The 23407-nt window shown below is 37.2% G+C and overlaps 1 protein-coding gene across 2 annotated transcripts; it reads left to right on the forward strand.

The window, feature by feature from the left end:
* The first annotated feature begins 307 nt into the window (after positions 1 to 307).
* Positions 308 to 21607, forward strand: synpo2a (synaptopodin 2a). Of its 2 annotated transcripts, XM_055212623.2 has the most exons (5): positions 308 to 464; positions 9731 to 9882; positions 10388 to 11094; positions 13263 to 16087; positions 20519 to 21607. In XM_055212623.2, the coding sequence occupies exons 1-5, from the start codon at positions 324 to 326 to the stop codon at positions 21068 to 21070; spliced, it is 4377 nt and encodes a 1458-aa protein (XP_055068598.2). In that variant the 5' UTR covers positions 308 to 323; the 3' UTR covers positions 21071 to 21607. The 2 variants fall into 2 exon arrangements, with proteins under 2 accessions (XP_055068598.2, XP_055068591.2); XM_055212616.2 differs by lacking the exon at positions 20519 to 21607 and having other exon boundaries at positions 13263 to 18328.
* Positions 21608 to 23407: the final 1800 nt, after the last annotated feature.

Below are 23407 nucleotides of genomic sequence, written 5' to 3' on the forward strand. Positions count from 1 at the left end.
CAAAATCATTATTTTCAGTATGTTTTGCGCATTAGCCATGTCCAAACTTTTTTTTATAAACATTTATAAATCGCATAAGTGTAAACCACAATATTAAATCTATAACTTTCCAGAGAGATCGTATTAATTATAAATCACTAATATTTATGATTATTGATAAAAGCGCATCCATTGCATGTATCAAGAGACCCGTTAATTTTCAGCTTAAACAAGAGCGCAGCGGGAAAGTCTCAGAAAAATGACGACAAAAGAGGGCTGGACTCCAACTGTTGTGGCTTTACACCCACCAAAGGCAGCCGTAGATATCAAGCAGAAGAAAGTTGATGTTTCGCAGTCTGGAGGATAGCTGCAGGAGGATGGGAACTGGGGATTATGTGTGCGTAATACTGCGCGGTGGCGCGCCATGGGGATTCAGACTGCGCCAGAGCACGCAAGAACCGCAACATCTTCTTCAGGTGTTTGAGGTGAGACTGTAATACAACGGTGATGATCACTGTCCAAAACAAAATAATGTCCTTAACTTTGTCGTTGGCTAAACAAGATAATAATGAAAATACTTTTTTCTTCTTCTTGTTTTGACTTTTAATTACTTTTTCCTTCTACCAAACAAGTATCAAAGTTAAAGATGCATATACTGTAATCTTACCAAAGTTTTTTGAACAGTTTTTTAGTCAGCTGTTTAGTCGATTGTGATGTTAAAAGTTTTGTTCTAGATATCGTTTGATTTGTTTAGGATACATTTGAGTTAACATCTGTGTGGTTACCACAGCTGGATACAAGAGTGGTCTATGCTAAGTTTAGTCTTTAGTTAATGATGCAGTTATATAATACCACAGAACAATAATTCCTAACAGTGAGTTTATGTGCATTGTAAGCAACTGTTAAATTAGATGTTTGCATGATGATATCTTCAAGTGGCCACCAGCAGAGTTAAGACTATCCAGTTTTGTTTGATAAATGTTTATTGGAAAAGTTTTGTTTTTCTTTAGGTGGATTTTATAGGGCAATGTGGGCTGCACAGGCTCTGTCTATTCCTCAGCTTTCAGCAAGGGTCCTTATATGGTCACAGCAAAGCTAACAAAGTTTGTTGGCCAAGTTCAAGCTATCTGTCATTCCTCCTATAGTTATCAACAATCTAAACTTGACTAAAATTATTGGTGAGGCTTTAACTATTGAGCTGTCCCAGAATATGTAGGGTGATGGTGGGATTTTTTTACACCGAACATGAAGTTTATATGTGTATAAAGTATTGGGAATATCAAGTTCATTTTGACGGCTCCACCATGGCATGCAGTCCCGGGTCTCTGGATTTTGTTCAAACTGATGTTTATACTTGAATGTTATGTTTATTTGACAGCTTATCAATTTTAAAAAAGACCTTCATGGTCAGTATGTAAGTATCAGCCATTAATAGTTAGAGTATTACAGTAGATTAATACAGTCATGTTTTACTGTTCTATTATTAATTATTAAACTGTATTTTAAAAGACTAACAAAAACTAGTACTGATAACTAGGTAGTAAATCAAAAGCAATGCTGTGGTATTGCATGTGATGTGTATTTGAGGTACATTTAATGACTTAGGCCACTTCCGAATTTTAGTCACATTTATTGCTGATAATGCTTCTTGGTGCTTTATGAATAACTTATAACCAGGCCTAAGTGAAATATAATAAATGAATCAACAGTAACAGCCTAGACATGATGCTTGGGTCATAATTAGGATTTAGGTTTTTGCAAATATTAGGGCAGTTAAAAAAACATTCCTTTAATATAAAGCTGGAAAATATTAATGTTGTACATTTCAATAAAACAAAAATTGTCAATCCTTATAAAGTTTCCAATCTAATAATTATTTTTTGTAGAGTCAGTACTTTTTATGCAATAATTTTTAAAATAAACCCGGTAATGAAGTTAAACCCTCATAAAAGTGTAAGTGGCAAAAGTAAGCAATGAGCATATGATTTACTGTCACTACACTATAAAATAAGAAAATATTTTTTTCTTGTTTTTTATAAACTTATCATATAATGTAAAAAACATTCTGTGAACCTATAATCATGATATCTTTAATATTGACTGAGTAAGATCATGTCAACCATGAAAATCAATGTGAAATCAAACTTTAATGATCCTAATTTCAGAATTAGATCATGAGACTTTAGCAGATGGGGTCATATCTATTTATTGTACAGTAAAACATTTTGTTAAAGGGGACATATCATAATAATCTGACTTTTTTCATGTTTAAGTTCAATAATTGGATCCCCAGTGCTTGTATCAACCTAGAAAACGTGAAAAAGATCAACCCAGTAACTTAGTTTTGGTAAACCATTCTTTGCAAGCTTGTGAAAAAATAGGTAATTGAAATTTGGCTCCCCTTATGATGTTAGAAGGGGAAAATATCACCCCTTAATCTGTACTATCCAACCACAGCACTGCCATTTAGTGCAGATATCAGCTCATTTGCATTTTAAAGGACACACCCAAAAACAGCACATTTTGCTTACACCTACAAAATGGCAATTTTAACATGTTATAATAAATTATCTATATGGTATTTTGAGCTAGAACTTCACATACCACATGTCCCCTAAATAGATGAAAAATTAAATTAAATAGATGAAATCTGATTGCTCTGGATAGTAGGGCCAGTGGTCCCAGTCCCTCAGACTGCCAGGGGCTATCAAAGCCTCAGGCCAAAAAAACTCAAGATTGCCAAAGGATGCTGTTAATTGACAACTAGTGTCCTCTTTAAACTTAGTACATACAGTATGCGCTGTCCAATAGCGCCCCCTGTCAGATCAGACAGCTATGGTTTTTACAGCAACCAAAGTTCCCCTAGTTTTCCCCACAACGTTTTTCTTTGATGTGCTGGAATGAAAACCGCAGGAGATTAATTCATTTTAAATTTAAAATAAGTTTACACTAAATCAAGATGTGAATGCGATATCTTTTTTAAATCAGCTGAATTGTACAGTATGTAAGATGTCTATTTTTCATACTCTGATGTTTTATCTGAGCTGTGAAATATTTGCCTGCACTGCTATGAGAAAACTTGAGTTGATGGGATGACACCTTCACAAACTCTTGTGGAGAGACTCACTCTGCTCCTCGAAGACATAACTTTTACCTGACTCAAATTTTTTTAAAGAGCTGAATGGCAAACTGACCACAGAAGTTTGTCTAAAAATGTATGTAACAAGAAGCTGAGAAATACTGTTGACATTTGCTCATCGTGATAAAGGTCTCAAATACCGAATGGTGTTTGTATCTTGAAACGGAGGATGAAAAGAGGACACAGTCTCTTGTGTGTTGTGTGTTTACCTGTGGTCATTTTGAGTTTTCTTTTGGCTTTTGTGTACTCTTCTATGTAAGCACATAATGCACAATGAAAAGCTTAAATATAATGTGCAGGCTTTGGTAAAACCTTTAGTTCGCTGAACGCCCATTTCTTTAAAGAGTAGGTCAAATGATGATTTATGGCATAGACAAGGTGCTGATGTGGGTTAAGCGGGCCTGCTGTGAGTTCATTTAGAGTACAAATTTATACTTTCTTTTGAAAGTGCACCTACAAAAATATTTTCATAATGAACTGTAGATCTATGGAAGGCTTCCAGCAATCAGCAATGATGAATTGTGCTCAACCTTTAGCCATTAACCAGCAATTCTCATTTTTTTCTGTCGTACACCTCTTTGAAATAGGAAAAATGTCTGTGCACTCCTACACTATATAAGAAGAATACATGTGCACAAACATTGGTCCTCGTGTATCATTTAGCAGGATGTGAGGAATTAAATGCGATTTTTCACCCTCTTTGCACATTTTAGGAGCCAGCGGCAAAGAAAATAATTACAGCTGTACAGTATTTATACACCAACAAACACCATCTTACCATTACAGCTTAAATATATAGGTACGGTTAGTGTGGATTTAACAATGGGAACATGACAAACTGTGGACCACCAAGGTTAATTTTACCTGAAATGTCTGGAGGAGTTTCAGAATGATAATTGCTCTAAGCTGTGGGAGAAAGAGCCAAAAGTTACATGAGAACTTTCCAGTGGTTTCCAGCACATTGTATTTAATCAGTGTGGGTATGGGAACCAAAAAAAAGTGGTTTCTTTTCCACAATTGTACATTAAAATGTACTTTTGTTTGACAGATATGTTTAATTATGTAACAGATATATCCCCAGCGCAATCAGAGTTGCTTTGAAATAAAGTATGTGTCAGGTATTTATCAAGGCATATCTTTTATTTGAGATTGATATATAAAATAATGTACATTATGTATAGTATGTAATCTTATATTGCTAGTATACATTTAAAATCGTTGAGGGTCACAATAAAACAACCTTAACCTGTAAAAAGAATGTATTAAAGTGTAGATGTTACTGTACAACATGAAGCACCTTTTTTAGGAAAAGAATAAAGGTATTTTAAGTTTTAGAGCGGAACCTGTCAAGTCTCCCAAAAAATTCTGAAAATATACTTTCAATATAAAGTCATTATTATAAGAAAGTTCCTGTTTGTTGCACTCCATTAAAATCATATGATATCTGCCTTCCTGGTCGCAGTGCATTTGTCGGACTGCAAAGTTTTTTCACCTCCTTTTTTGGATGAGAAGGGTTGTGTTCAAATCTGGTGTCTGAGCCAGCTCCTCTTTTTCATTTGAGCAGTGATTACAAAGGCAGTGTACCTCTGAAAAGCCCTTATACGGAGATCAGAGCCGTTACATTCATCCTTACAGCTGCAGTTGCTAAACAATTATAAAACTTCATGTTTTTATTTTATTATAGATCCATCACCAGAAACCTAGGGCTAGGCTGTGTGTCAGCGGTTTTAAAAGCCTTTCCTACTTTTAAGGATTGAATAAAATGTTATTGTTGAGTGGTAGCTATATTTTTTAAAGCCTGTTGTTAATAAATATTAACTGGAAACAAAAGTTTGTTGTGTTTGCAATATACCATTTTGTAATGCAACCTATTTGTAGGCTTACAATTTTGTCCTATTAAGTAAAAAAGCAAGGGACGCAACTTTTTATTACATTCTGTATACATAGAATTCATTATGTCTATATTTGCAGGTTTTGCTGATATCAATGTCACTGTTTTGATCTGAGAACAGATCTGATATAGCATAGCCTACAGCAGTGGTTCTCAATCCTGGTCCTGGAGGCCCACTGCTCTGCACATTTTGTATGTCTCTCTTATCTGACAGACAATGAGATCTCTGCTAATGAGCTGATGATTTGAATCAGCTGTGTTAAACAAGGGAGACATACAAAATGTGCAGAGCAGTGGGCCACCAGGACCAGGATTGAGAACCACTGGCCTACAGTAACTGCAGGAAATGTATTTTTCAACTGCACACTGACCTCTAGTGACGATTAATGGGAAATGCTGTGGACCTAAAAAGTGGCATTTCGGCAGTGGTTTCTCAAACGGAAGGCTGCATCCTCCAATATACCGGCTGCTGTCATCAAGTTTAATTTATTTCAGTTAACTGACCATTACATTCGCAATTAATAAGCATATTAAAACAATTTACTATTAATTTATAATATTAGTCAACTTCATTATTATTAATATTCTGAAAATAGACAGTCTTTATGACGTATGCAGCCTTCAAATGCGACCTCTGGATGATGCAGCCTTCGGTTTGAAAAGGCCATGGTCACACTTTACTGTAATTAGACAGATTATCAAACCAGAGGATTTGTTTTATGTTTACTTCGAACTAGTCCCAATATTATTTTTAGAGAATGTGTTACAGTAAGTTGTCAAACTTGTGATTCATCTCATTTATTGACATGTAACGCTGCTTTATACAGCGACTGTAATGTTACCTGTAAAACTGGTTGGCTGGTCTTAACTGGTTTAACTGGAAGTAAGTGGTCTTCCGCGTTTGATACTGTATCAGAACAACCAGCATTTACCAACCGCACAGTAAACTACAACTTCTACTAATGTTATCTATTTATATCACGTGACGCTAGATGATACGCGATGACGCTTTTTATAGTGGGCGTGGTTTACCGTCCATGAGGGGAAAATACATTTGCACCCTTTACATGGGAAACGAAGAGACATTTCTAATATATTTTAATGTAGGAAACACATATAAAGGCACATATTGCTTCAAATAATTTCAAGTTAAAAAATATAAACGAAAAAACTAAATTAAAGCACTGAAAACAGGACGTCTGTGAAATCAGTCATCAAATTCAATAAGTTAATTCAGTTTGCAGCCCTCACACTTCCCTTGCGAAGTATGCATCTGAACATGCAAAATGACGTTAAATCAATGTTCATTTAGGTAAAATGTGACGAATCATTTGTGGACGAAATATTTTGTGACTTTAATGTTTATTTTTTCTTACTCTCGACTTTGGCCCACCTTTATAAAATGTGTTTTGTGGCAAAGATGTGTGTAACCTTGATTCATTGTTTGTTAGCTAAGTAACTTGTGCCATCCGTACATTAATTTAGAAAAGCAATGAAAAGAGAAATTTTCTGGTGTATAAACCTAAAAGATGTACAAATGTGTTGTTTATTTAAATTTGGTCTTGAACAAGTGTGCGTGCAACTGGGTAGCCTATGCTCGGTGAGCTGTGATAGAGGTCTATAGATGGTTTCAGCAGTAACAACATAAACAAGCGACTTTCGTGGTCCTCACGTAACTTCCGGTAAACTCCACTAAGAATATATATAACTAGCAAAATAAACAACACGTAGATTACCTACGAAACCAAAACATTTGATATTTTTCGACGAGGTATTTGTTCAAGAGTTCAGTTTAGCAGCTAGTTAAACCATTAAAAAAAACTGAAACCGGAAGTAAAGTTCCGACCAGACGCGTATCACGTCATCGCACGTGCGTCCGATGAAACCGTGTATAGAAACTAATCCAATGAAATTGAAACTGTTATTATTATTTCCTTTATTTAACCAGGTAAAACTTTCTGAGATTAAAAATCTCTTTTTCAGAAGTGACCTGGCCAAGATGAAATACACAGTATTGAAGTAAAAAAATAAAAAAATAAATAAATAAAACATAGTAGAAAATAGACACATCAGACAAGATATATGCACATCCTTAGTACAGATTAAAAACATTTACAATTCATTTCTTCCTTTAACAGCTCAGTAACAAGAGATTTAAAAATATTCGTTGACACTAGGGTAGGTAATTTAATGATATTCTGTAAAAAGTTCCAATCGCTAGGTGCTGCATACCAAAAAGCTTGTTTGCCAAATTTTGTTCGTATTGACGGTACTAAAAGAGTGTACCATTCTTGTTAAATACTGTCATAAATACAGCATAAATATTGTCCTTAAAAGAAATGACTTGACATCTGTAGTTTAAAGATTTATCTAAGAAGTTTATTTTAAGTAAGCTATTTATTACTGAGGTGGAATGTCATAAAAGATGTACATGGTATTTAGTGTTATGCCTTAGCAGTCAGAACAGGGGGCTGCTTAAACAAGTCATCAAGGTCATCCAGTGTTTTGGCATTTAAACGTGTACAGAAACTGTTACAGATAGCAATTCAGTAAGCATTTATGTTGCTTGCTATCTTGCGTTTTATGTATTCGTTTCTCTGCACTTATTAATAAAGACAGTTTTAGAGGAACAAATGCTCTGCTGGATGATTTGACCTTTTAGGAGAGTTGATTTATGATGTACATAATGTTACAAAGGACTGATATTTAAGCTTATGTTGAAGTGTTTTGTTTATGCAAAACTAATAATCATACAGTTGGACATGCAGCTGTTGTGTAAATTAGAGACACTTGACCTAAATTAAGATACACTGTCTCCAAACCAAAGATGGGATTATGGATAATTTACATTTGTATTTATGCATTTGGCAGACACTTGTCCGAAGTGAATTACCGTGCATTCATTCTAATACACATTCAGTAAAATTCATAATCTAAAAAACGCTGGGTTATTTTTAAACCACTGTTGGGTCAAAAAGAGACAAATCCAGCCGTTGGGTTAAATTAACACAACATGTTTTTTTGGGTTGAAACAACCCAGCATAGGTGAAATGACAACCCAAAGGCTAGGCTCGTCCCTTTTTGACCCACTGCTTGGTTGAAATAACCCAACTTTTTCAGTGTGCACTAAATTGTTTTCTTTGACTCTGATAACCAGTTTAGTAGTGTTGATGTATTTTTCCCGCCCTTTTGGCCGCATTTACACTGCCTGTTTGAAGTGACTCAATATAATTTTTTTTCTCTCAAGTGGCAACGATCGGATATGACCCACAGACATGAAAGCAGGAAAAACGCATTGATTCTGATATTCTCCGACCCGTTCATTCATATGTGAAAATAAATTGGATATGAATCGGATGCATGCATTCGCGTCCGCAATGTAAGCGACAGATCGGATATTTCCATCTCAAGAATGTCATGCGTGATTAAAAATGTGATGCTGGCGCCACCCACGATCATATGAATCTTCTTAGCAGCGCAATGGAGGACTTGAAGTTTTATCTCTTGTTACAGAAATAAAGCTCTTTATAATCATTTTGTTTGTGTGTCCATTGCATATCTCAACATTTTACTTCCTCTGTGATTTAAGCTGTTTTGGGTCAATGTGTAAATGTTTTGCCATGTGTTTAGTGTAAATGCAAATATCGGATATGAGTCGCTTTTAAAAGATGATAGAAGATAGAGAAGTGGGTCGTCAAAAAAATCGGATATAGACAAGAAATTGATATTGGGCATCAATATTGCACTGTAAATCCAGCCATAGCTGGATATGATCTGCCCTAATCATCTGCTTTTTTAACAATTAACCGATGCCAGATAGTGGGAAAACAGTTTTAATCTGCGAATACTGATTAAAGGCTGATATACTGTATCAATGCATTCCTAGTAAAAACCTTTTTAATGTTTGTACTTAGTTCAATCTTGTTCATCATAGCAGGATGTAATATGTAATAGCAGTAATATGGAGTGTACTGCATTAGGTTGTATTTTTTTTCTTTTAAAAACTGTAATGCTAGCTTTTACCTTATTTTGTTTACAAAAAAAACATGTTTATATTTCTTGCATTATAATGAGTCCCTGCACTCATCAAGTAGGGGCTTTATGGCTTTGGCTCTATCATTTAAAAATATAGATTGTATTTAGAAATGAACACTTAAAGGTACATTATGTAGGATTGTGGCCAAAACTGGGACTGCAATCACAAAACTTGTGGCTAAAACTGGTACTGCAATCACACAACTGGTGGCCGATACACAACATGACAATATAAACATCAGTTGAGGGCTGCAACTCCACTTTTTAAATGACAATATTCTGGCTGGACCACTGTTGTCAGTGATATAAGTATTTGAAATGAAAATGATTTCTTAATGTCTAGTGACATATCAGGGCCATTTTATGATTAATTTATATACATTTCTTACATACTGTTCCTTGTGGGACTTACCATTATCGTACAATAACACCGAAAGTGACAGGAGTGCAAACGTTACAACGTACCCCACCCCATAGGTGCGGTTCATTGAAACAAACAGAGGGTTTGTTGTAACACCAAAACACATCAAAACTTTTCAGAAATGCACAGGAGATCATCTTCTGACAGTAAGAGAAAAAGACCACAAGCACAGATTGCTCGGTTCTGTATAAATATGTATAGTAGCCGTGTTGCAATTAACCCCGTGTAAGTTTGTGTAAATATGTGTTTGTTATCTTTCCTATAGGTAGAGGATGACAGCTGTGCTGCCGTGGCTGGATTGTGTGAGAATGATGAGCTATTGTCAGTGAATGGGAAACTTTGCTCTAACCTCAGTCTCTCAGAGGCTATTGATCTCATTGAGGCGTCAGCTGACTGTCTACAGCTGCTTGTCAAAAGGTACTTTATTGCTTGAACAAATGTGCCTTGATGTTTTCTTGAACTGTGCACTAAAGTTATTTTTACAAGAAAGGATGCAACTTTGTTGCCTTTGTGACATCATATCACAGTATTTAAGCCACATCTCATATTGTAGGTTACCCGTGGACCCAATTGACCCATGGATGAAATTGCTTAGTTATTTGATTTTAATAGTATTGTTTATGGACTGTCTTGTTTATGGCTGTCCTGACCTTTGAAACCAGACACCCATTGTGTATTCATTAAATCCAAATCAATTAAACCTGTTTATGCTTGTAAGATTTCAATACATGGTTGACAGATGGTGTACATGTTGCATTGTTATTCTTCTGTCCCATCAGCGTTAAATAAATTTCTGTCTGTTTAGGTAATTTTTTAAACACAAATATTTTTCCTGATGATGAAAAAAGTCCAGATTATCTCTAAATAGTTTTAAGTAAAAAAAAATGTCAGCATGTTTTAAGTTTAACTTTTTTTCCTGTAGATGCTGTACCCAACCTCCAAAGTCTCTTAAATCACATAGTACCACTTTACGGATCCCATCTCCATCCAGACCTCGTGTCCCACACGATGATCTCTACATCTCTGAATCCCAGGATGAAGCATATTATGGGGAAACAGACAGTGATGCAGAGTGTCCCGGAGGGATTGGATTGGTCCGGACCCAAGTTCAAATCCCCCCTTCTAGGAGTAAAGCTAAAAACAGTTATGCCCAGCGCGGTGAAGACACCAGGATAGAGGTAACCCCAGGATCTGTGGTCGAATTGCAACTCACCCTCTCCCAGACCACCCTAGAAGAGCCACAATATACTTCACTGGGCAGTGCTTGTGGAGTTGTGGGAGACATACATCCTATAAAGACAAGCGAGACCACCACTACATTTGCTACAGGTTGCCCCCTCTACGTACGCAGACAAGACCGGCAACCTCTTGGTCAGCGGGGCGTGTTGGTTAATAAACCCACTGCTTTGCAGAGACAGGTTGAGGTGACTGTACAGCACTTACGTGACAGCAGATCAGAAGAGGAGGGGGCAGAAACAAGTGAACGGTTGGATTCTGCCGGAGAGGGAGGGCACATTGAAGAAGTTCCCACCTCCTCCTCTGTGTCTTTTGGACTTCCTTCAGAGGAGTGGGACTCTGAATCGGAGAGGGAGGTCAACAAGCCAAACAAGCACAGGGCAAGGCACGCCAGTAAGTATAATCTATTTTTCATGATGTTGCTTCTTATAGTGTCTTATGGCATCTGTTTGCAGGAGTAGCCGTGATTTCTTATTTTAAATAGTTTGGTTATAGATATAGCATCAGTAATCTGTATTGTGGATGTTTTTTAAGCTCTCGAGTAAAAACACTAACCGCACAGTTTATGTTTAGGGTGCATGTTTCTTTTTAACACGTCGATTGTCAATTGTTTGTAAAGTTTGGATATGAATATTTAATCCATTTGCCATTCTGTTGTGAAATTTAAATGTATAATATTAATAAGGAATACGGATGTATGTATGTGTATATATGTGCGTTACGTTTTATAAGTTTATATATAAATTAATTTGTAGGTGTATGTGTTCATTTTAGATAGATAAAATAAAAATGTTTCACTTCGTAGCAGGGATTGGGTGGGGGCTTGTAGGGTGACATGACTGGTGGAGTTAAGAATAAAACATGGGCATCCTAATGATGCTTGCAGAAGTGCCATTTGATGGACACCAGCATGTGCGACACTAGCCCGTTACCCGATCCTTTGAAATTGGCCTTCTTAGCAGCACTGAAAAGGGGAAGTACTTGTCTATCATTATCTCTATCCTGAAGCTCAAAAGACAAGAATCAGAAACTTAAGATTAGTTATCATGTTTTTGTATTGAAAAGATTAATGGTCAACCTACTAAACAGAGAATAAACACTGTGAAAATTCTTTACATTGCATTGTTAGGTTTAATCAACTTGAAATCGCAATTAATTTCAACTTGACTAGTAAGGAGTTGCTATAAATTATATTAAAGGGGCCATGGCATGAAAATCTTTTTCCATGTTTAAGTGCTATGATTGGGTCCCCGGTGCTTCTATCAACCTAGAAAATTTGAAAAATATCAACCCAGTAACTTAGTTTTGGTAAACCATTCTCTACAAGCACATGAAAAAATAGGTCGTTGAAATTGGTTCTCCTTATGATGTCATAAGGTGCTCTTATTATAATAATACCACTCCTTAATCTGCACTATCCAACCACAGCACGGCCATTTAGTGCAGAGAAAAGCACGATTGAGTTTTAATTGCAACAAACCACCATCATTGTGATCAGTGTTTGAATTTCAGCCGGTCATTTGCATTTTAAAGGACACACCCAAAACGGCACATTTTTGCACACACCTACAAAATGGCAATTTTAACTTGCTATAATAAATTATTTATATTGTATTTTGAGCTAAAACTTCACATATGTTCTCTGTGGAAACCAAAGATTTATTTGACATCTTAAAAAAAGTCTTGAGCCATGGGCCCTTTAAAAAAATGAAAATTCAACTTAATTTTTATCATTTATAGCAACTCCGTACTAGTCAAGAAAGTTGAAGTGAATTTTAAATTAAAGTTGATTAAACTTAAAAAATTTAATTTTACAGGACTGCACGTCTACCAGTATGTGGCCTATAACAGGAAAATTGTGTTTTAACTTAAAGCTTCAGATATGGACGTGTAGCACTTTGGCACTAGCAAACCCTCACATTGCCTCTGAGCTATTTTTATGTTTTTGTCACTGGGTCTGCTATTGGCTTAGTGTAATGTCCTGTAGAAACACATTCACAGCTGAAAATGACTTATGTTAATGCCAGAGTGTTATGCATGGATCAGAGATTTTGTTTATTGGTGGCAGTGTTGTTATCTGCTTGGAGAATTGACTTATTGGGTGGTTGCGAGTTATGGTAACCAGGAGACCCACAAATTACATTTAACCGCTATGCTATTAAAACATCACTTTATTATTTGATTAGGAGAGAAGCGGTGTCTCACTTACTGTATAACACATTTTAATCCTGTTAATGAGAATTGTTATTTATAATTTAATTTTAAAAAGAAATTCCAAAGCATGCTCTAGAGAACAGTATAACATTCTTATTTTGTAGTCAACATTATACAATATATAAAAAAATACAATTACATATCTGGTATCACATAAGTTAAAAGAGATAGCAGGGCGTCTCAAGTGAAATGATTTGTTGGCTGCTCACATAACACTGCTATTTATATGCATCGTATACAGTTACCTAGGCCACCAGGAGCAAACATGTTCAGTGTCCTTTCTTTATGACCTCACTCATATCACTCTGTGCTCATACCCTTAACCCCTCCCTTTTTTTCATTTTTAGGGCTCCGGCGTAGTGAAAGCCTTTCAGAGAAGCAGGTGAAGGAGGCCAAGTCTAAATGTAAGCGTATTGCTCTACTACTAACCGCTCCTGCCCCCAACCCCAATAACAAGGGGGTGTTGATGTTCAAGAAGCATAGACAAAGGGCCAAGAAGTATACACTTGTAAGCTACGGTACCGGTGAGGACGAACCAGATTACGAGGACGGCAGTGAAGAAGACGAGGAGGCGCACGCTGTTGAGATCACAGTTCTAGCCACTGGTGAAACAGAAGTTGATGAGGATTTTTTCACCAATGCCTCAGGCCAGAAAAGCATTGTAACTTTTGACTGGAAGACTGGATTACTTGAGATAGAGCGCAAACTTGACAGCAAGCAAAATATGGAAGCACTACCTGAGACCAAGGGTAAAGGAGCCCTCATGTTTGCTCAACGCAAACAACGCATGGATGAGATAGTAGCTGAGCATGAAGAATTGAGACGTAAGGGGATCCCTGTTGAGGGGCAGCCGGAGCCTGAGACCCATCAAACGTACCAACATGTGGAGCAGCACACTTATATGCAGCCACAAGAGAACCAAAATTATATGGATGTGAATCTTCACCATGGCATTTCAACTCAAAAGCAGCAGCAGGAGCAGTATCACCAATACCAGGAACAGTATTATCAACAGCAGCAGCAGCAGCAGTATCAAGAGTATCAGCAGCAGCTACAATACCAACAACAGTATCAACAACAGCAACAATATCAACAAGACTGTCAGCAACAAAAACTGTATGAACAATCATACAATCAGCAACAACACCTCCAGCAGCAACAGTATTCACATCATATGAATGGCATGTTTGAGCAGCAAATGAACGAAATGCAGGTATCAGTTACAAACAGGAGTGCCAAGCCATTTTCAGTTCAAAACAGAGCGGCCGCTCCATTTTCCCCCTCCACAAGTGCAGATTATCAAGAACAGTCTGGGTATTCACTGGGACAAGGGGAACAGATTGCATCCCGTGATGAGCGTATATCTGTGCCTGCGATCAAGACTGGAATCTTACAAGATACAAGGAGGAGGAATGCCAATAAGCCTATGTTCACTTTTAAAGAGTCTCCCAAGGTTTCCCCTAATCCTGAGCTGTTGAATCTCCTTAACAAGAGTAACAAAAAGACAGGTTTGGAAACAGAGGAAGATTATTTAAGTTTAGGAGCTGAAGCCTGCAACTTTCTGCAGTCTCCTAAGGTAAAACAAAAAACTCCACCACCGGTTGCCCCTAAACCTCACATAGACCCAGCTTCTCCCCCTTGGTCTGCTCCACCTGAAACTACTGATCAACCGATTCCACAGCAAACTGAAAATGGTGTCTCAGCACCTGCACTAGCTCCAACCATGGGAGCTCATGTTACTTCTGTCCCTGCCCCTGAAATGCAGGCTCCAACAGTGTCTGCGGAACCAAGGATAGCTCCTGAGTCCCAGGATGTTTCACACTGTACAGAACAACTAGCTTCAGGTAATACGTGGATGCGACCAGAATCTCCAACAGAACCAACCAAGCAACCAGAGACTTGGAATAAGGCACAACTCCAGCAGCAAAATTATTCTGCTCAACTTGTCGCACCACCTCCCATGCAGTCAGATCCATCTGTGAAGTCATGGGATCCAGCTCTAATCCAAGGTCATCAGCAGCCTCCAGTAAGTACCTGGGGTCCAAATGAGGTCCAGCTGCAACGTCAATCTCAAAACCAGTCTGAAGAACACTCACAATGGATAGCACAGTCTCAAAGTCAATCAGATGTTCAACTGCAAGCAACTACTGTAACTCAGTCTCAGCCTTCTTGGGTAACACAGACTCAGAGTCCAATCCAAACCGAACATCAGGCACCACCTCAAACACAGCCTCAAATTAATTCTTGGGCTTCGGGTCCAAATCAGTCAACACCCCAACCCACATGGTCTCAGCAGCATGTATCGGCACAACCTTCTTCTAGTGTTTGGCAGCAAAATCCAGGTCAGGAGCAGCCACAGCCACTTTGGGCCCAACAACAGCAATTCCAAGAATCTCAACAAACTGTAGAATCTTCTTGGGCATCACCTTCCCAGCAACAACCTACTTGGACCCAAACTCAAATTCAACCTCAGCCCCAACCATCCTGGGTCTCCCAAGCCAAACCACAAATGCCAACACAGCCACCTGAAACTGCATGGACCCAACCACAAAGTTCTGTTCAAGCACAGCCTACATGGTCTCAACAGAATCAACCACCACCTCAACCCACAGCATTAATGCAGCATCCCACCCATTCTTGGGAACCAGTGCCAGCCCAGTCCCAGCCACAATGGGCACAAAAACCTGCTTCTCCACAACATCCTCAACAAATAATTCACTCTTGGACACCTGAGCAGAATCAAATTCAGGCACCCTGGGGTAAGCCACAGCCACCAGTTCCACCTCAAGTGCAGGCTCCATGGCCACAGAAACCTCAGCAACAAGCATCACAGCCATCTGTTACCCAGTGGACCCCACCATCTCAGTCTCAACCTCCTGTAAATACTTGGTCAACCCAACATCAACAACGTTCCACAAGCATGGCTCAAACTGAAACCCAAAAGTTGCCTTCCCAACCAACCAAGCCATGGAGTCCACCTCAGAATACCCAGCCCCCTCCTCTACGCCGAATGCACAGTGGGACTCCACCAAGTAGTGCTCTGTCACCCTCTGGTTATGGTTCGGCTTTCGAGATGCCAGCCTTGCGAGGCAAAGGAGCTGAACTTTTCGCCAAGCGGCAATCTAGAATGGAGAAGTACATTGTGGATTCTACCACAGTACAGTCAAATAAGGCAAGACCATCTTCACCTTCTCCTTCTTTGCCAAGCTCATGGAAATATTCAACTAATTGCAGGGCCCCCCCTCCTTTGGCATATAATCCAATTCATTCACCATCATATCCGCCAGGTGCTGTCAAGCAGACTCCTTCCTCCAGCACAAACAAGAACAAAAGCAAACAGGGTCAAAAACCTGCCAAAAAACCACTTCCTGTGCTTGATGTCATGAAGCATCAGCCCTATCAGTTGAAGTCCTCCCTTTTTATCTATGGTCCAGCAGCAGAGAAACTTGCTGCAGAAAAGGAGGCAGCTGAAAAGCTTACTGATCACAAAGCAGATGAAGTCCAGGCCCAGGCCCAAGCATTAGGTCCTCCAAATCAGAGCCAGCAAATTGCATATAGTCCTCCACCTTATGGTTTTATGCCACAACAGGCCCAGCAACCTTATGGGATGGCTGGTCAGTCATCCCCTATGTCCAATGTACCTTACCACCAAGTGCCTCCTAATACATATCAGCCTGTCCCTAGTAATTATCAACAACAACAAGAATACAACCCCCAACAAGTATACCAACAACCTTTAAATCCTTACCATCAAGCTCCAAGTCCTCCCTACCGACAGCCCTCTCCACCTTCCTATCAGGCAGGTCCTAATCCAGCATATCAAGCTGGCCCGGCACTGTCTTACCAACCAGCCCCTAGCTCACATATTGCCGCAGCTTTCCCGGTAGCAGCAAGAGCCGACTCTGCCTCAGGAGGCAGTGTTGCTTCTGCTCCAAAGCCCAAATTTTTAGCTAAAAAGAGTGCTGCCCAAGTGTGGAAGCCAAGCACTGCTGAAAATGCTGAAAATTAGTCATGTTACTGTGATGCTTGTTATTCCAGTGTTATAGTAAAATATCAAGGATAGGATATAAATACAATATGCAACAGATGCATAACACTACCAGAACCAGGTGTTTAAGATCTAGATAAGTAAGAAATTAACAAGGTAGGCATCAATATTTCTGACATGACATGGTGTTTATAAAATAATATTTATCTTTTTGGGCTACTACAGGTAAGACGCTCTTGTTATTATTTAGCTGAAATTACTAAAGTTGTATATGTAGTTATTTGTTTGTTAGACATGGTCAAAGAGAATCAGTGTTGATTGAGTTGATGATAGAAGAAAGACATGAAAGCTTAAAAAGAGATAAAAAGAGAAAGGTAGACCTAATGGTTATATATTGAGGGCCACTGAGTAATTGACATATTTATATGTATACATTTATTGTTAAAATGTGACAATGCTTAACATGCTCAAAAATGATTGGATTCTTTAATATTTTATATTTTTTAATTATTTTACCAGATTATATAATAATAATAATAATAATACCTCAGTGGACAGACAGAAATGAATGAACAGTCAAATAACGGGATAGTTCACCCAAAATTGGAAATTCTGTCGTCATTTACTCACCCGCAAGTTGTTTTAAACCTGTGTACATTTCTTTGTTCTGCTCATCAATACAAAGATATTTTAAAGAATATTTGTAACCAACAAGATCTAGGGCACTATTAACTTCCATAGTAGGAAAAACAATACTGTGGAAGTGAATGATTTTTTTTTAAATATCTTCATTTGTGTTCAGCAAGAAATTTATACAGGTTTGAAACAACTTGAGGGTGAGTAAATGATAACAAAATTTTCATTATTCTGTGAACTATCCCTTTAACTTATGTATAACAGCTTCTGGCTGTGCCAAGTAGTGCAGGTGGATATAACACAAATTCAGTGTTAGTGATTTCTGAATTGAAGTTCAAATTAATATTAGTAATGATTCAGACTTTCCGAAAAGCAAAAATGAATGTATTCGGTATGTGAGTTTTTCAAAAACTGTGTCAAATAGATTTAAATGTGTACAACAGCTGGGACAGAGCTCTTAATTTGTATTTTTATGATGGTAAATAGATGTAGATTCCTTTCTTGTTTATTTTTGAGGGAAGTTATCTTTAGCTATTATTCTGTTTGTTTAACAGTTCTTTTTTTCAGTAGTTTTTACCGAATAAGAACAACGAAAACAGGTCAACATTTGAAAAAGAGTCAAACATACAACTTTTAATTACAAACACAATTTTTAACAAAATTTTCATAATTTTGATTTTGACTGCTGTCACCTGTTTTTTATTTATGTTTATTTTTTGTGTGACATTTTCTTCCTTGTGCACTATTTGTAAGATGAACCACAGTGCCATTAAAATGATTGTCCTTTGAGTTTTGTTTGTTTTGCTTTGCATTTGCACGTTCCTTTGTCATTTCCATCTTTTCTTGCATTCTTTTTGCACCTTCACTATTCCCTGCTTTCACACTCATTTCAGTAAATCTGTAGTATTTAGTTTAAATCAAAATATTAGCAATTCAAACATCTCTAAAGCAGATACGAAAGACTTTGATATCAAAGGTAAGATTCTACAGTTTAACTTTGCTTGTTTTACATCAGTTCTATTTTTAAAAGTCTTACATGACTTGATACGAAGTCTAAATCCAAAAGGCTAAAGACATGTTCGGTCTATGAGTATTGCTCTAAATTTGGGCCTGTGTTGCATCATACTTTTGAGGAGCTAAGTAAGACATACAAGTTTATAACTGGGTAAAACTGGCAATGCAGGGCCTGGTCCAGCAGCTATATTAGGAGAAATCTGATCTCTGATCCCATGACCTAAAAATGATGAGATGCGAGCACTCCAGTTTGTGGCACCTGTCACTTAAGATCAGTTTTGACTTTTAAGCTTTTGTAAAAAAGTCAGGAACATATACTACAGAAGTCATTTTTTGGTGATTTGCTGTTTTGTAAAATCATCCAACATAGCATGAAAAATATTGACCAAGTAAGGTCAAAGATTAAAATCAGTGATTGAAATCAAACTTTGATGCTCCTAATTTTATTAGATTATGTGACTTTAGCCTGGATTTTACACACAGGGTCACATATTTGCAAGCAAGTCATACCTAATATTTAAAATTATTCATTATTCAAAATCATGTGTTTATTTACACCTTGCCATTATAGTCTAAGTACAATGTAAAAATCCCTTGTTGCACTTTAATATTAAGTTAAATAAATTTAAAATTACAACTAATTACATCTCTTGACTAGTGAGGAGCTGCTATAAAAAAAGTAACTTGAGCTAATTCAACTTTATTTTATAATTTATAGCAACTCTTTGCTAGTTGAAATGTACAGAGCCCCTAAGGGGAGATGGACCAAATATTAAATAAAGTTTAGTTTCGCGTGCGCATGTGAAACTATTGCGTGCACACGTGAAACTATATTTCACATGAGTACACGAAACTAAACTTTAAAAAAAATTCTGCACATGAATGTTTTGCGTGAGCACATGAAAGTAAACTTTAGATTTTTTACTCCAATGTCACTTTAGTGGTTCGGTAGTAATGAAACGTACATTCAAGTTAATTAAACTTAAATAGTTAAGTGCATCAAAGAATTTTTTAAAGTTTAGATAATTTTTTTTTAATCCTGAGTTTTAATTTTAGTAGCTTGTTTAAACTCATTTTATCTCACATCAAAGTCTATAAAACTATAATTTATTCATTATTATTTATCTTTAATAATACTTGATATTTGTTATATAAACTTCCTTTGTTTTTTATAAAATCCTTGATGGACTTCAGGGCTCAATGCAAATAATTTTTTATATGGTTCAAGTTTTCACTTGCCCTGCCAAAATTTTCACTGGCCCAATAAAAATAAATGTCAGTGTCACATATTTAAAAATAATAATTCAAAAGTCAAATATAATTGTATACATATACAACAGACATGTTCCAACGAAAAAAGGCTTCTGCTTTAGCTGTAAACTGACAGCAAATTGTGCAAAATATTGCATTGTTTCTTTCGTCATGTTTTACCCAAGTAAATGTCTGCTTCCAAGTTAAATAATATACATTGATGAAAATATATTTTAGTGACTGAGGGTGAAGCACTGCCCATTCGGACAAGTGACAATACTTTTTACTGGCCCGAAGATCTCTCACGCTACCCCCGGCCACCGGGCAGTCCTTTATGTTGAGCCCTGGACCTAGAAATACTAGTTATGAAAGAGCTCGGCAAAGTTGCATTTTAACCAGCAGATAGCAACACACCCTCACTTATTCACCTTTGTTAAACTGTGTCATCCTGATTTTACTTAAACCAAGGAAAGTTGTCCTTTAATCAGATTTTGAGATTAAAAGAAACCATTAAATTATTAAGTTTAGATACTCAACAACCATTACAGACAGCTTAATGTACCTAAATTATGTCTGACCAAACCAATGCACCAATTCAAATCCTGCTGCTTCTCAACTTCACATGTAGGTGGTCCTTTGTGTTTTTTAACTAACTGATGTTATAAAGTTTGTTTACTATAACTAAATTTAAATATGCATATTCGATTGTTTCAGGAACTTCGGAGCTCATCCTTGTCACCACCTGTTAGACCTCCGACCGTGAGCCAGAGCCCAAGGTCGATTTCATCTTCTCCATCACCAAGACCCCCTGTATCACCAGTGGGGCAGACCACCCGGCTGAATAGAGGTCAGAGGTCTCCCACCCCATGGGAAGCTGCCGCACGGCACCCACTTGGCCTGGTGGATGAAGCCTTTGCCCTTCTCAATATTCAACAATCTATAGCTTCCAACCTGCGCTATGCAGCACAGAGTAAGATTTTACCTGAGCCCCCTGCAGAGTGGAAGGCAAAGGTTGCGTATGAACCTCTGCCAAAGTACCAAAAGGATAGCCTAAGTCAATCACCCTTGCCTTTTCTGTCTCCAGCTAAGAGCACAGCATCAGCACCAGCTGGTCCCATGCCATACGGGTCACCATTTAGACAGTGCCCAGCCCAAAGGTCAATGACGGAGGATAATCTTAGGCCCTCGCAGGTTGATCGTAAGGAAATGGGGCCTCAGAGATTGAGACCCCATAAAGGCAAAGATAGCAGCACGTGGAGGCGTTAGGTTTGAGACATGAAAGTGAATGAAAAAGAAGGAATCTTGCTAAAAAAGAGTGCTTACAGACGTAGGCTATTGCTTGCATAAAGGCAGAATAGAAGTGAAAGAGAAGTTTAGTATAATGGTTTCCATGTTACAGAATAAAGGTCCATGAAATGTCAGATAAGGTTGAGTGTTCATTGTTAATGAATAGGTTAGATTTATTGTGCATGATAATTTATGCTAAACAAACAACAAAACGTACACATTCCTAGTGCACACTTTGAATTACCATTGTATCCACTTCCACTGCATATAGTTAGCTTGTTGCATTGATGTAATACAACTGTGTTTGCACTGAATTAAGTAGAAACTGTTGAATCAGTAAACATCACATAGTGCTTGTTAAAAAAGATTAAATCACTCTTTAAAAGTTTAAATCACTCTTTGGTGACCTTTATGCATAGGTGTCATTTATACTGGGGACGCTGGGGACATGTCGTCCCCACCACTTTTTGAAATGGCAGATTTTGTCCCCACCACTTTTTGAAAGCATTTTGTTCAAATGTTCTGAAAAATCAAACAAAACCTGTGCGACTGCAAAAATGACTTTCTTACTTAGTATTTTTGTCTTGTTTTCAGTGGAAATATCAAAAAATTCTTTAATCAAGATGCATTTTCTTGATGAGCAAAATGACCTCAGAAACTAAGTCTAGTTTTTAGACAAAAAAAATATATATCTTATTTTCAGTAAAAATATTTAAAAATTCTTAAATTAAGATGCTTTTCTTGATGAGCAAAAAATCTAAGGATATCAAATGTAAGTGATTTTGTGCCTAAAACAAGCACTTTTTTCTTGAATTTTCTTGAATTTAGTGCTTAAGAAAAATGTTCAAGATTTTTTTGCTTCCCCTATTGGCAGATTTTTTTGCTTGTTTTTTCACTTACATTTGGTATTTTTGGTCATTTTGCTCATCAAGAAAAAGCATCTTAATTTTTTAATTTTTTGATATTTTTACTGAAAACAAGAGTTTTTTTTCTTGAATTTTTTTTTTTTGCAGTGTACGACTGGTTTTGTGGTCCAGGGTCACATATGTTGTGTTGTTTGCTTAAAGTGTGTTTTCTTTTACATATATAATGAATTTCATCGTAATCATTGACTTAACATGCTGCTGTTTTCTACGTTATGGTGCTTTGGCACTGTTCGGTTGAGCTGGTGTTGCAGGGACTGTTACATATGCAGTCGACATTGTTAAGGGTTTTATGCTGAGTATTTTTTTGTTGTTGACCGGCCTACAATGTGCCCATTTTTGATACGCCGTTATTCAATATTTTTCCTGTCCTGCTGTAATGTTTTTTCATCTGATCTTTTGTCCCCACCACTTTTCAACACAAACTGACGCCCCTGCCCTTATGGCATGCTGTGTGCTGCCCAAGACACAGATTCATATGCATAAATGCACTCATCATCATAAAAAGATCCTATTTGCTAATAAACATTCCTGGCATTTTTTTACTGTTATTGTAGTAACAAATCAAGTTTGATTTTAGTTTAAATGACACAAAAAATTTTTGACACTGTACTTGTACTGTTTGTGCTACAGGTTTGAAATTATGTGATGTCGCTACATGAAGATGCATGCTTTTAATCTGCAGTTTGCAATCTAGTCAATTGCTGTGATATGTGAGTAATTTGCACTAATATTTCCTTATTCTGTTACAATGTTTCCAGAACCTTTTCAAATGTTTAATATGTAAAATGCAGATCTTAACACTAGATATACAGTATAGTTGCTCTATTGGGTGCATCAAATGACAGTTTGCTTTACACCCTATGGGTTATTTTCAACCCACATTGGGTCAAAGAGGGAAAAATGCTGGCCAGCCCAGCATAGGTTACAGTAAATTACAACTGAATGGGTTGGGTTTTTCCCTCTTTGACCCAATGCTGGGTTGAAAATAACCCAGCATTTTTTTTAGAGTGTATACTGCTTTTGAATAAATAAATCAGTATTAAAGGGCCAGTTTACCCCAGGGTCGAAGTTGGCCCGTATTTTACTCACCCTCAAGCCATCCTAGATGTATATGGCGTTCTTCTTTCAGCTAGACACAGTCGGAGTATATTAATTGAATGATATCTGTCTTTTTTTTAGCTTTATAATGGCATTGGATAGTGCCCCATTTTTAAAGCTCAAAAAAGCATATCCGTCCATCAAAAACTAATTCAAATAGTTAGTAAATGTCTGTTGAGGTAAAGTGATGGGTTTTTGTGAGAAAACATTTGTATTTCTACCTCATAAACTATGGTTGTACGTGTGTTCTTGATAGAGTTGAGGTCATTTTAACTCTTTCCCCGCCATCGTT

The sequence above is a fragment of the Misgurnus anguillicaudatus genome, chromosome 21 (genome assembly GCF_027580225.2).
Source record: "Misgurnus anguillicaudatus chromosome 21, ASM2758022v2, whole genome shotgun sequence".
Taxonomy (NCBI): domain Eukaryota; kingdom Metazoa; phylum Chordata; class Actinopteri; order Cypriniformes; family Cobitidae; genus Misgurnus; species Misgurnus anguillicaudatus.